This window comes from Blennius ocellaris, assembly GCF_963422515.1.
Source record: "Blennius ocellaris genome assembly, chromosome: 18".
NCBI lineage: Eukaryota > Metazoa > Chordata > Actinopteri > Blenniiformes > Blenniidae > Blennius > Blennius ocellaris.
Genome location: NC_137667.1, coordinates 19,574,083 through 19,587,556, shown reverse-complemented (window position 1 = coordinate 19,587,556; position 13,474 = coordinate 19,574,083). Strand labels below are relative to the sequence as shown.

The 13,474-nt window shown below is 46.3% G+C and overlaps 1 protein-coding gene across 1 annotated transcript; it reads left to right on the top strand.

Moving 5' to 3' along the window:
• The first annotated feature begins 267 nt into the window (after positions 1 to 267).
• On the top strand, positions 268 to 6,765 carry LOC308143508 (uncharacterized protein). Its single transcript, XM_080514342.1, has 2 exons — positions 268 to 620; positions 4,919 to 6,765. Exons 1-2 carry the CDS (start codon positions 501 to 503, stop codon positions 5,759 to 5,761), a joined length of 963 nt encoding a protein of 320 aa, XP_080370468.1. The 5' UTR covers positions 268 to 500; the 3' UTR covers positions 5,762 to 6,765.
• Positions 6,766 to 13,474: the final 6,709 nt, after the last annotated feature.

The window sequence follows — 13,474 nt, the reverse complement described above, 5'->3', positions numbered from 1 at the left end:
GAGTTGCTGGTTGGTCACATGTTGCACTACAGACTAAAGGAAAGTATATAAGATACAAGTGAAGTGTTGCTGGTTGGTGTTGCTTCCTTTGATCCCGACGCGTCCTGAACGCGGCGCCGAGGCTCATTGTTCCCGCCTTCACTCGTGGCCACGCCCACCTCGCGACAGGCGCCGCTGATTGGCCGGACGCGAGAGCCTCGCCGTCTTTGCTGGTGGCGCCCCATTCATCTCTGCACTTGGGCGTTGGACTCCCCATCTTCTTTGCGCCCGGGGAGATTTCTCCATTTTGCCGCTGACCCGGGATTCCTCCAGCCTCCAGCCTCCAGCCGGTCCGAGCGGAGCTTCAGCCGGTTCTCCCCCCAACCGGCCCGCTGAGCGGAGACACGAGACACCGGGGCGCGCGACGACGAGGCTCGGGGTCTTTGTTCGTGCCTTTTTTGTCGTCCTCCTTTTTTCCTTCTTCTTTTTGGATCAGTTGAGTTTCTTTGTTGGAGGAAGCGATGGGAGCGCAGCTGTCCAAGACGGGAGGAAGAGCTGAACCCGCGGCCGACAAGCCCGGGGAGGCTGCAGCCTCACCGGCTTCACCCTCACCGGCTTCACCCACCAAGACCAACGGCCAGGTAACTGAGCACCGAACCGAACCGGCCCCGTGCATCCGCCACTGAGGATGAGGCACCGGGGAGGATGAGGCACCGGGGAGGATGAGGCTCCGGGGAGGATGACAGTCATCCACGATGATGGACGAACCACATCGGAGGATTGATCTGTGCTCCAGAGAGGGACTCCGAGCAACAGTTGATCTCCAGAGCCTCATTCAGCCTCATTCAGCCTCATTCACACAGAGGAGGACAAATCTTCTTTTTTTCTTTTTTAGGAATCACGTTTGATTGAAGCTTTAAGTGGCCAAAGTGAATTAAAACACCAGAATTGAGGCGTGATGAATATTTGATCACTGGTTTGCTTTTCACTTGTTTTTGAGACGCTGAGAGTTTGAATGAAGTTAGAAGCTGAATGTTGGAAGTTGAGACGCAGGAAAACAAAAAGCACCACGCCTTTTGTTACTGGTGATCCGGGGGAAAGTGGAGATGGCAGCCTGCTGTCACACACACACACACACGGGGTGCAGGCTGTGGAACCAGCTTTCCACCCGGAGACAAACATACTTTCGTTCAGTTGAGTTTGAGTTTCATAAATTCATCCACAGATAATTGTAATATTTTGTATACATTTGGGGGATTGATTGATTTAAACCTCGTGACCTCGAGGACTAATGAGCAAATAACGAGCAGCTGCTGCTGGAGACTCTGAGCGCGTGTCGTTGTCACGGTGTGTGCTGCCCCTGGTGGCCACTCTTGGTACTTGTCTACTGAGGAGACTGACGTCATGCCAGCTCTCAATTACAATAGAGGCTTTGCTAAGCTTACATCTTGGTTCTTTTGAGGGTATATTAATACTGCTGTTCTTTAGTAGCTGTTTGGAGACGCTAAAGTCTCTCCTAGTAATTGTATAAAAGACAAAACCTCTTTCCATACATGCTTTACACTGCTAAAAGGGATTTAAGAAGTAAATTACTGGATTTATTTCCGTATAGCAAATCAAATTTACTTGAGATGTCTTAAAACTTAGAACCTAGGTGTGAGATTGTACTGTAAATAACTTGTAAATAAGGCAATCTGGGTTGGTATCTCCCCACAGACTCTTCAGATCTCATCAGAAAATGTAAAGGTGTCGAACCACGGGATCCGTCTGTCATGTTGTAGAAAGAAAAGGAACATACATTGACAGTTATTTCTTGACTGGGAAGTTATTCAGCTCATTTGATTTTGGCGAAAAATAGTGAGATTTGACTGTTGTTGTGCTCTTTGGTACTTAACTAAAGGAAATAATTGAATGTTTAACCGTATGTCAGTTGTTGGTCACTCCTATAGCTGCTTTGTGATGAAGTCAAGTCCTCTACTTTACAACATGGTTTCTTGACCTGAAGTCTTCAGATTAGACTCCTTAGATTGTACTAAAAACCAGACCAAAATTCTACACAATATGCTCAAAATGAAAATGGACTCCAGCCTTGACTCTTCGACTTGCATTAAGACGCTTAAACGAGTCTCAGATCCTTCAAATGAATCATGAAACTATCGCAAAGCAGAACTCTTGATAACAGGTGGTCTTTTAACCAAATCCAGGGTCCTTAAAGCAGCAGTTTCATTAAAGGAGTCGTCACCTGGAAATTCCATTTTTCTCTTGTTGAAACTTTCCTGAAAATCTGGATTTTGAAAGTGACTTTATTGCTTTTGGATCCTTGTTCAAACTGGAGTGGTTCTGAAAGGGAAGCACTGTCTAGCAGTTGGCTGCTAATGGTTAGCAGGCAATGGGTCTAGTATAAACTTTCAACCTTGTGATTTACAAATGTCTGTGACCTGGATGTTTGTAGACTCTCCACCATCGGTTTCTCTTTCGTTGTAGCCGCTCGCCTTGCAAGAGGAAGTTGAGGGTGAAAAAGGTCAGAATGAGCTCTGTATGTTGTTGTTTTTCCTAATACAGTTAAATAATAGATTTAAAGGAGACAATACCAGGTGATGACTCCTTTAAACATTTTGAACTTTAATTCCACCATAACACTTCAATTTTGACTGTTATTCCACAAATGGTGTGTATTCTTGAGGAACTGTCAGTTTAAAGACAAGACTCTTTATTTAAGTCCAACCTTTTAAAAGCTTGACTCGTTAAAGAGGACCTGGACTCTTTAAATACACATTTCAGAACAGATCGAGATGCCTTAATGTCCATATTTAACACTTGATAACAGAATAACTGCTTTATGTTGTCAATTAATTAAAAATGCTGCAGCGAGAGTCCTGACAAGAACAAGCATAAGAGATCACATCACTCCAATACTAACCTCTCTTCATTGGCTCCCTGTTAAATCTAGAATAGAATTTAAAATCCTTCTTCTAACCTATAAAGCTCTTAACAGCCATCTTATCTGAAAAAGAACTGTTGGTCCCGTATCTCCCCAGAAGAACTCTAGGTTCTCAGTACTGCCCCTGGAGGTTCCTAGGGTTTCTACAGAACTCTAGGTTCTCAGTACTGCCCCCTGGAGGTTCCTAGGTTTCCTACAGAACTCTAGGTTCTCAGTACTGCCCCCTGGAGGTTCCTAGGTTTCCTACAGAACTCTAGGTTCTCAGTACTGCCCCCTGGAGGTTCCTAGGTTTCCTACAGAACTCTAGGTTCTCAGTACTGCCCCCTGGAGGTTCCTAGGGTTTCTACAGAACTCTAGGTTCTCAGTACTGCCCCCTGGAGGTTCCTAGGGTTTCTACAGAACTCTAGGTTCTCAGTACTGCCCCCTGGAGGTTCCTAGGGTTTCTACAGAACTCTAGGTTCTCAGTACTGCCCCTGGAGGTTCCTAGGGTTTCTACAGAACTCTAGGTTCTCAGTACTGCCCCTGGAGGTTCCTAGGGTTTCTACAGAACTCTAGGTTCTCAGTACTGCCCCTGGAGGTTCCTAGGGTTTCTACAGAACTCTAGGTTCTCAGTACTGCCCCCTGGAGGTTCCTAGGTTTCCTACAGAACTCTTGGTTCTCAGTACTGCCCCCTGGAGGTTCCTAGGGTTTCTAACAGTAGAATGGAGGCAGAACCTTCAGTTCTCCAGCTCCGTCTTGTGGAACCAGATCAGTTTCAGTGAGGAGGCTGAGACAGTCTCTACTTTTAAGACCAGACTCAAAACTTTTCTTTTCACTAAAGCTCACAGTTAGGGCTGCTTTAACCCCCCCCCCCCCCCCACACACACACACACACCTTTCCCTCTACCCAGACTAGGGTCTGTTTCTCGCCGATTAACCCAATCAAGATTTGTATCTTCTGTTCCGATCTATCTCTTTCTCCTCCTCTCCTCTCCTCCACCTCTGACTCTGGTTTCTCCCTGTTGGAGGAGTTTTTCCTTTCCAGTCGCAAATAAATCTGCTGCTCATTTGGATTTGTTGGGTTTTTCTCTTTCCTCTGTTAAAAGCACCTTGAAATGACTGATTTATTTAGTACTATATAAATAAAGTTGAATTGAATATGATGAATTAATCCAAGCTTAAAGCACTAATCTTCCTGTGAAAGTCACAGAACCAGTTTTTAAAACCAGAGTAAAATTGTTTAAAATGAATTTGAACTCTTCAAAACAAACAAATTCAAGTTCTTTGTTACAGAAGATTATTCCTGATTGTATAAAAATCCCAAATTGTAAATTGTAGCCGGATTATGTGAATGCCTGCACCTTTGTGAATAAAAGAAAAGAAAAAAGTAATTTAAATCAGAACTCTTGAAACTGGGACTGGTCTTTCTCAACATTACAGGAGTCTATGAACTGGGACGCTCTTTTAGCCAGTTCTTGGAATTTGACCCCTGGCTCTTCAAGCTTCATCCAGATTCCTTCTAACAAAGTGTTTAAACCAGACCTGGACTCTGAACCAGACCTCTTTGTACTCAAGTCCAGACTCGATGTTTGGTAAAGGTTTGTTCAACTGAGAGTCGAACTTCACTGTAGTTCAGCCGGAGCACATGTGAGAGTAATCAGACTACAGCCATGGGTCGTGACCTCAGTCTGGCCGAAGAGGTTCAGAAGTATATAGTATCTAACGAGATGAGGGTGACCATGTAGACAAAGAACTTATGACCTGTCGTGTGTTGATCACAATGGAATGACGATGCTGAGCTGGTTCTGATCTTCACTCTGTACCCTTCTGAAAACATCTGAACTGTAAAGAATGTGAACTGCCAGTAGTTTGTGTTGTGCTGAGCCAGTCCAGCGTGAGCAGCAGCTGCTGGTGGACTGGACAATAAACAAGAACTGTCCGAACACTGCTTGATCTGAAGAGCTCAACCTCTATTCCAGTTGTTCATCCTGGCATTGACTGTTCCATGTGTTTGTGTAGGAAAATGGCCACGTCAAAGCCAACGGCGACGCCTCTGTGGCCGTGGCTGAGAACGGCAAAGAGGCCAACGGGAGCGCCGCCGCCGAGGAGACTCCCAAGGACGACGGCTCGGCGGCGCTAGAGACGTCCGACGCAGCGCCCGCTGAGGAGGACCACACCGAGGCCGCCGTCTCCGAGGGCGAGGCCAAGACGGAGGACGCTACGGCTTCTGCCAACGAGACGCCCAAGAAGAAGAAGAAGAAGAAGTTCTCCTTCAAGAAGTCCTTCAAGCTCAGTGGCTTTTCTTTCAAAAAGGCCAAGAAGGAGACGGGCAATGGTGCCGAGAACGAGGAGGCGGAGGCGGAGGCGGCGCCCATGGAGAGGGAGGCCGAGGGCGCCGGGGGGGAGGAGGAGGAGGCGGCGCCCACGGAGAGGGAGGCCGAGGGCGCCGGGGGGCAGGAGGAGGAGGCGGCGCCCACGGAGAGGGAGGCCGAGGATGCCGGGGGGAAGGAGGAGGAGGAGGAGGAGGCCAAGCTCGCTGACGGGGAGGTGGAGCCTGCTGCTGAGCCGGCCAAGGTGGAGGTCAAGGTCCAGCCAGAGGAGGCGGAGGCGGCGGCCCCGGCCCTGGAGGAGGCGGCCCCGGCCCTGGAGGCGGTGGCGGCCCTGGAAGCGCCGGCGGCCCCGGCCCTGGGGGTGCCGGCCCTGGAGCCAGAAAAACCTGCTGAAGAGGCAAAACAGGAACCAAAGGCGGAGGAGAAAGCGGCCTCGGCCTCGGAGCCCAAAACAGAAGAAGCGGCCCCGACCTTGGAGGAGGAGGCGGAGTCGGAGTCGGCCGCCCCCGACGCCCAGGCTGCTGCCGAGTGACGCCCCAGAGGAAGACATGTGGAATCGGAGAACCTTTCCCTGTTTGGGTGCTGCCAGGTCCTGGCTCTGAACAACTCTCCTTCACCCGGGATCTTTTCAAGCTTTTTCTTTGCTTTTCTGGAATTTCAACCCCCCCCCCCCCACACACACACACACACACACACACACAACCCGTCTCAGTCCATCGCCGGCGCCGTTCCAACGGGCTGGGAGAGGCGTGGCTTCAACATGTACAACCACAACACACCCACACTCGCCACATAGATGTTTGACATCAGTATTACTTTTTTAATACGATGGTACGGACACGCCTGCGGTGTAGGGGGGGGGGGGGGGGGGGGGGGCACAGACTATTACAAGAAGAGTAGTCTTGGATAAAATAAAATACAAAAAAAACCCAATAACTACGACACAAAGGTGATTTTTACCAGTTAGGACTTTAGGAAGACAAACCCCTCGGAGCTTTTTACTCCTGGTTAGTGGTTACCAGTAGAAATCCAACTTGTATAGGCTTTACTGTTTATTGTTGGGTTTATGACCTTAATAAAAATGTAAGTATGTATAGGCAGGGTGTTTTTAACTGTGATTATTGTACAAAATGAAAAAAACCTTGGATTTCAAGAAGCACATGACGTTTGCACCTCCTCTTCCCACCTGCTTATTGTTTTTGTAAGATACAAAGTCAAACATCCCAGAAGCCCTTCTGAACTGTGACCAGTGGAAACGGAAACGCTTTCTACCCTGTGGAATGTTCTGATTCCAGCAGCCGCTCCGCTGGCCAGTGCAGTCCCACTCAATCTAACGGAATTATCCCTGCAAATGTTTGTAGCATCTTGTCTCTTATTTTTCTTCTTTTGTAAATACTGGAGAAGTTTTGACCGATTTGACTTAGAGATGGAATGTAACTTTGCTTACAGAGCGATTGCTATTAAAACTCTGCTTAAGGTGTTCTAATTTTCTGTGAACACATGAAAAGCAAAAAATAAATGTGAAATGAAATTTGAGCTGCATTTGTCATTATCATTCTTTTTTTCTTATTTCTTGATTTTAAAATGCCGACATGTAATGTTGTTTTTGCAAGTTTTAATATTGCGGAAGTCTCTTGTCAATATTCTTTGGATCTTCTGGTCCATTTGTCTAAGTCTGGTTTGCACTACAAGGTGGAATAAGGCCGTAGGTTTAGAAAATGGTAAATGTCCTCATTTTGCAATGCCACTTCCACTTCAGTCAAAGCAGGAATTTGTACTACGACCTGAGCTCACTTTACTGCAGTGCTTCTCAAATGGTGGGGCGAGCCCCCCTGGGGGGGCGTGGTGGGGTGTCAGGGGGGGTGCGAGGCGGCCGCGACTTTCAGTATTATTGTCTTTATTCATGCTTGAATGATAAAAAAAAGGGGCCTCCAGCTCATTTTATTAATTTATTTTGATAATCAGGCGATTGTATGCAGAATGCCGGTGCAGCAACTCATACAGTGGTTTATACAGATAAATAAATAAATATTATCAGGTTCTCAATGGTAGTACAATTCGGGGAGGGGGGCCTGAAAACAATTCTGTCCTCTCGGGGGGGCATGACAGAAAATAATTGAGAACCACTGCTTTACTGTCTGCATACCGCTGCAATGGTGCTGTAGGCCTCAAATTTAACCTTTGACTTTATGGTGCAGAGTATACTTGATTAAAAGTCTCCACCCCCTGGGATAGCTACAGCCAAGAAATAGATATATTTTTATATATATATATGTGGGTTTAAGAATTTTTTTTTATATGTGAATATTATAATTTGTTGTCTGGTTAATACAAACATCAATAGAACTTGTGTTGACTTGTTTCAAGAAAAGCTGGTTGGATCAATACATATGGCTGGAATGCAGCATACTTAAAGATGCAGCATTTAGCTTTGCATGTTGACATTTTGCAAAAGGAGGCATTGTCTTTCATGTGGCCCAGCAGGTTCACCACTGGAGTCACCCTCACAGTGCAGGACTATTTCAAACATAAAGAAGCACCGTTCAGAAGTGTGAATAGATCCAATATCCAACTACCATACATAACTATAATGGATAACTACAGGTGAAGTCCATTTCCATCCTAATGCAGTGTGTAGTTTAAGGTCACTGGGTGGCAGACCGCCCAATGGGAAACAAACTTCAAGAAAACACTGGATTTTGAAAAAAGACTTGCCCAAAATAGGACTTACCTATATAACGCATTTGTAATTTTTTTAAATTACAAATGCATACTTAAAGGTTCCATATTATACTAAATGGACTTTTCTGGTCTTTATACATGATAAAAGTGCTATTTGGGGTTCATATAATCCCCAAAGTGTTTTTTCATTGATTCCCTCCAGCTTGAGTTCACAGTGATGTTTCTCTGTTCTACCTGGTGGGGGAGCTCAACACCTTGATTCTATTTGATGACGTCACATAGATGGAGAAGCCCCGCCTCCAGGAAGATTGACATGAGGAGAAACCAAAACAAGACACGCCCACATCTCAGTCTCTGCTGCTTCACATTGAACTGCTGTTTTTGTTGTTCCACATCTGTTTTCACCTTCATGTCCACTGGAGAAAATGTGTTTTCACCTTCATGTCCACTGGAGAAAATGTGTTTTCACCTTCATGTCCACTGGAGAAAATGTGTTTTCACCTTCATGTCCACTGGAGAAAATGTGTTTTCAGGTACAAGTATGGTTTTTGTTGTTCCACAACTGTTTTCACCTTCATATCAGCCACATTATTATCCACATGAGCAGAGGAGGGACTGGAACATGAAATATAGACAATATGGGTCCTATAATGATTTAAACATACATGATATTTGAATGCCAACCGAGTGAAGCTATTCGTTGATTCAGAGCGCCCCCGTGTGGACAAACACTTCCATTACAACAATCTCAAACGGTGCAGAAATAATTGGGAAATGTGTAAAGGTTTTATTGACAAATACTAAAATCAAGTATATTTAAGAAGTTCATTGTAGATCCATTTTGAGTTTTTACATATATATATATATATATATATTCTTCTATTTTGGACCAAGCACATTAGAATTAAATGCTTTAAAAGAGAATACAAGTATAGCGACACACAATAAAATGCAATGCTAATAAACAAACCCACCAGTCAAGAGTCATCGCTCTATTAAACCAGTAATGCATCCACATAGAATTGAGATCATGAAAGACTGGTTATGGATTTTTTAATGTTGTATTTGTGTTTGTATTGTATTATGTATTGTAAGGAACACAAAAAAGTTCCTCTACCAGGTTCATAGAAACCTCAAAAATCTCAAAAACCTAAAAAACAACAGGGAATGGGATAACGGCGCTTTGGAGCTGACCGCTTTGAGTGATGTGTTCAGGTGCATCACGTAAAACGTAAGTTGTTGGTGTCATTGATGGTGTCACATCCACATAACGGCACCGTCGCAAGATGAGGCTGTTTATGTAAACAGAGAACACTGCCACAGCATCAACACACTGATTGTTTTTAATGCAAACTATATGATTGTGGACGTCGTGGCTCAACACACGACTCCTGTCTGAGAGCTGAGACGCTCTTTGAAGAACGGTTCGGTCCAAATGGCCCGGATGTTGTCTGAGAGCTGAGACGCTCTTTGAAGAACGGTTCGGTCCAAATGGCCCGGATGTTGTCTGAGAGCTGAGACGCTCTTTGAAGAACGGTACGGTCCAAATGGCCCGGATGTTGTCTGAGAGCTGAGACGCTCTTTGAAGAACGGTTCGGTCCAAATGGCCCGGATGTTGTCTGAGAGCTGAGACGCTCTTTGAAGAATGGTTCGGTCCAAATGGCTGCCACCTGTTAGGAGATAGTGGAAACCTTGGCTTCTCACTCCATACTTTTTGTTTGTGCACAGGGCCCATAAGAAAACACCAGCGTTGGTCGAACAGGGTATTGGACAACTGAAACTCAGACTCCATGTTGATAAGTACATTTGTACTTTATATTAAAGATTAGTACTTGGTATAATGGGAATTAACATTTTGCAAGTAATCGTTGATTCGTGCATGTTTGTGTTGTTCGCTGCTTTACGCCTGCCAGACCACGAGTCATTGTACCTTGTACTGATGAGAAGATATTTTAACTACGCCGCTCTGAGATGTCTTCAAGGTCTCTGAGGAATATCTTCTCTTAGGGAATTCCTACCTTCTCAGCTCACATAGAAATGTACTAACACACACACACACACATACACAGGCCTGAGATCCAGTGTTAACCTGCTTTGTTGTATCATGGAATGAGAATGTAACCGCCTACTTCAACGTTGGGAATAAAAGCGGGCAGCAGATGGAAGAACTTCGCAGATCGATGAACGAGCTGTGACTTCAGTCTCTGCCCTTGAGCAAGAATCTTGATTGTTTTGACTATTATTGCTCTCCATACTGGGGTTGTCTCTTTTCTATCATGCTAGCAGGTCTTTCACCTAACACATGTGTTGCATGGGGAAGTGAGGCTGTCGCCAGGAAAGGTCTGCCAGATAATAATCTCCTGTACAGTACTGCACAATATCTGCAAGCCAGGCTCCTCCCACAATATCTGCAAGCCAGGCTCCTCCCACAATATGGTGATGATGGTGATGAAGATGGTGCCGATGGTGATGGTGATGATGGTGATGATGATGATGATGGTGATGATGATGTTGGTGATGATGATGATGATGATGGTGATGATGGTGATGATGATGATGATGATGATGATGATGATGGTGACGATGGTGATGATGATGTTGGTGATGATGATGATGGTGATGGTGATGGTGATGGTGATGATGGTGATGATGATGATGATGGTGATGATGATGATGATGATGATGGTGGTGATGATGATGATGATGATGGTGATGGTGATGGTGATGGTGATGGTGATGGTGATGGTGATGATGATGATGATGATGGTGATGATGATGATGATGATGATGGTGATGGTGATGGATTTTTCTTAAGAGTGACATCTGCTCTTTCACAACCAACATGAAACTTGAGCAGCAAAGAAAACAAAAGGCAAAAAAAAACCAACCAGTGCAAATCTGACCACACTGACAGCAGAGGATTCATACAACTGACATATTAAAATATTGAGGGCGTGAAGTGAATCACTGACCAATCAGCAGACGGGTCCTCAAACTCAGACCTGTTCCATGGTTCCTGGTACTCTGACAGAGGGGTAGAGGAAAAGCCAGCTCCTTTGGAGAGGTTTTTTCAGGAAAATCACAAATTCTTGCTGTGGAACTGCGAACCGTAACAGACTATACCTGTCCATTCCAGCACTTTTTGTGCGGTGGAAACGGGGCTATAGGCTAAGTTAAGAGTTCCCTGAGATGCTTTGTGAATTCGGGCACTGGGCTGGAGTAGTGTTTACAATCCGATAGGGATGATGACACGTCTGCAGTTGCAAGCTTTTATTTTCTGTTTCACCTGTTACATTGCATGAGCACCTGTTGCATATGTGTGTGTGTGTGTGTGTGTGTGTGTGTGTGTGTGTGTGTGTGTGTGTGTGTGTGTGTGTGTGTGTGTGTGTGTGTGTGTGTGTGTGTGTGTGTGTGTGTGTGTGTGTGTGTGTGTGTGTGTGTGTGTGTAAAATTGATTTAATTTAAAAGGTATTTAAGCTGACATGTAAAGAATTAAAATATTAAAATCAGCTGACTTTGAAATTAAAATATTAGAGACAAAAATTAAATGAGAATATTTAACACAGCAAACAGAAAAGGTAGCAAAGGTGGTTGTTAAAGAGTTTATTTATTGATTGAATTTATTTTACATTCTGCCCTTATTCTGTGTGACTTTTCTTTTTTCTTTTATACAAAGACCTTTTATTTTTGGCACTCATTGTGAACAGTAAATATAAAGTACCGGTATCCTCAATAAATACATTATTGAAGATAAATTCTCTTTGACTGTGCTTATGATAAATAAAAACGAACAAACTACCCCTGGGGACCCTTGAATCACTGTCCTCCAAAGAACTTCTCCAACTGAACACGAGATGTCAGCATCAGCTCAGCGACTGTACTTCAGGTTACTCTGCATTCAGGTCTGACTGAGGCAACCTGGGGCAATAAGGGCGTTATTGTCAGTGCTTCTCTTTCCCCCGTTTACTCCTGTAAACTTGGGTCATAATTCAAGAGGAATGTATTTTTCAGAAGCACTGACAGTGAGTGATTGAACTGAAAGGCTCAGAGGAGAGGCTCAGAATCCACAGTGTGTGTTAGGATCCACACCTCACTCCAGCTCCGGACCCGCCCTGATTGACGCTACTGCAGGCAATCAAGCAATTGATTGCTCCAAGCACTTAAGCCCTGCAGTGAGGAGGGTCTGGGGCCAGAGGATTGTCTTGGTCTCCAGTCCGTGCTGCCTGGTCCTCCTGTTGGCTGCTGCCGCAGGTGAGTCAGTGTTGTCCTCCCCGGGGAGTGAGGGTCCTCCCAGGGGTGGTCCCCGTTCCTGTTCCCAGACGCCCGAGATTCCCCGGGTCCCGTCCCGGTTCCAAGAAGCCCCCCCGAGATCTCCAAGAAGTCCCCCCGGGTCCCGTCCCGGTTCCAAGAGGCCCCCCAGAGATTCCCCGGGTCCCGTCCCGGTTCCAAGAAGCCCCCCCGAGATCTCCAAGAAGTCCCCCCGGGTCCCATCCCGGTTCCAAGAGGCCCCCCAGAGATTCCCCGGGTCCAGTCCCGGTTCCAAGAGGCCCCCCAGAGATTCCCCGGGTCCCGTCTCCGTTCCAGCTCCCCTTTTCCTCCCTGCACAATAAAACTGACATTTGCACCCAATTCTCTGCTTTGAGGTCTGCTTCTGGGTTCAAGCTCCACGCACCGGCCCCCAGCCGTGACAGTGGTGAGGAAGAGGAGAGGCTCAGAATCCACAGTGTGGAGGAAGAGGAGAGGCTCAGAATCCACAGTGTGGAGGAAGAGGAGAGGCTCAGAATCCAGAGTGGAGGAAGAGGAGAGGCTCAGAATCCAGAGTGGAGGAAGAGGAGAGGCTCAGAACCCAGTGTGGAGGAAGAGGAGAGACTCAGAATCCAGAGTGGAGGAATAGGAGAGGCTGAGAACCCAGAGTGGAGGAAGAGGAGAGGCTCAGAACCCAGTGTGGAGGAAGAGGAGAGGCTCAGAACCCAGTGTGGAGGAAGAGGAGAGGCTCAGAACCCAGTGTGGAGGAAGAGGAGAGGCTCAGAATCCAGAGTGGAGGAAGAGGAGAGGCTCAGAACCCAGTGTGGAGGAAGAGGAGAGGCTCAGAATCCAGTGTGGAGGAAGAGGAGAGGTAGTAGCTTGAAGTCCAGAGTGGAGTTTCTCAGGATGAGGGTTCAGCCACCATGTCCTCTGCTGGTTCAGCCACCATGTCCTCTGCTGGTTCAGCCACCATGTCCTCTGCTGGTCCAGCCACCATGTCCTCTGCTGGTTCAGCCACCATGTCCTCTGCTGGTCCAGCCACCATGTCCCCTGCTGGCGTCGCTCCACTGGCTCTTCTGAAGTCCACAGTGAAAGCAGCATTGAGCAGGAAACTGTAGAGACGTCCTGCTTCCTGCTGCTGAGCAGCTTCATGGAGAAGCTGAGTTGATTGTCCAGCAGACTGTCCTGACCTGAAGCCCAGAGAAAGTGTCTGGGCTCTTGTCCAGAGACTTTCTCTGGACAAGAGCCCAGACACTTTCTCTGAGCTCTGGCCCAGACACTTTTTCTGAGCCCTTGTCCAGACACTTTCTCTGGGCTC

Excerpts from the sequence above, each read along its gene's own strand:
- LOC308143508 (XM_080514342.1), top strand. The coding sequence starts at position 501 with ATGGGAGCGCAGCTGTCCAAGACGGGAGGAAGAGCTGAACCCGCGGCC. Across the intron at positions 621-4,918 it reads CCACCAAGACCAACGGCCAG|GAAAATGGCCACGTCAAAGC; the intron begins GTAACTGAGCAC and ends GTGTTTGTGTAG.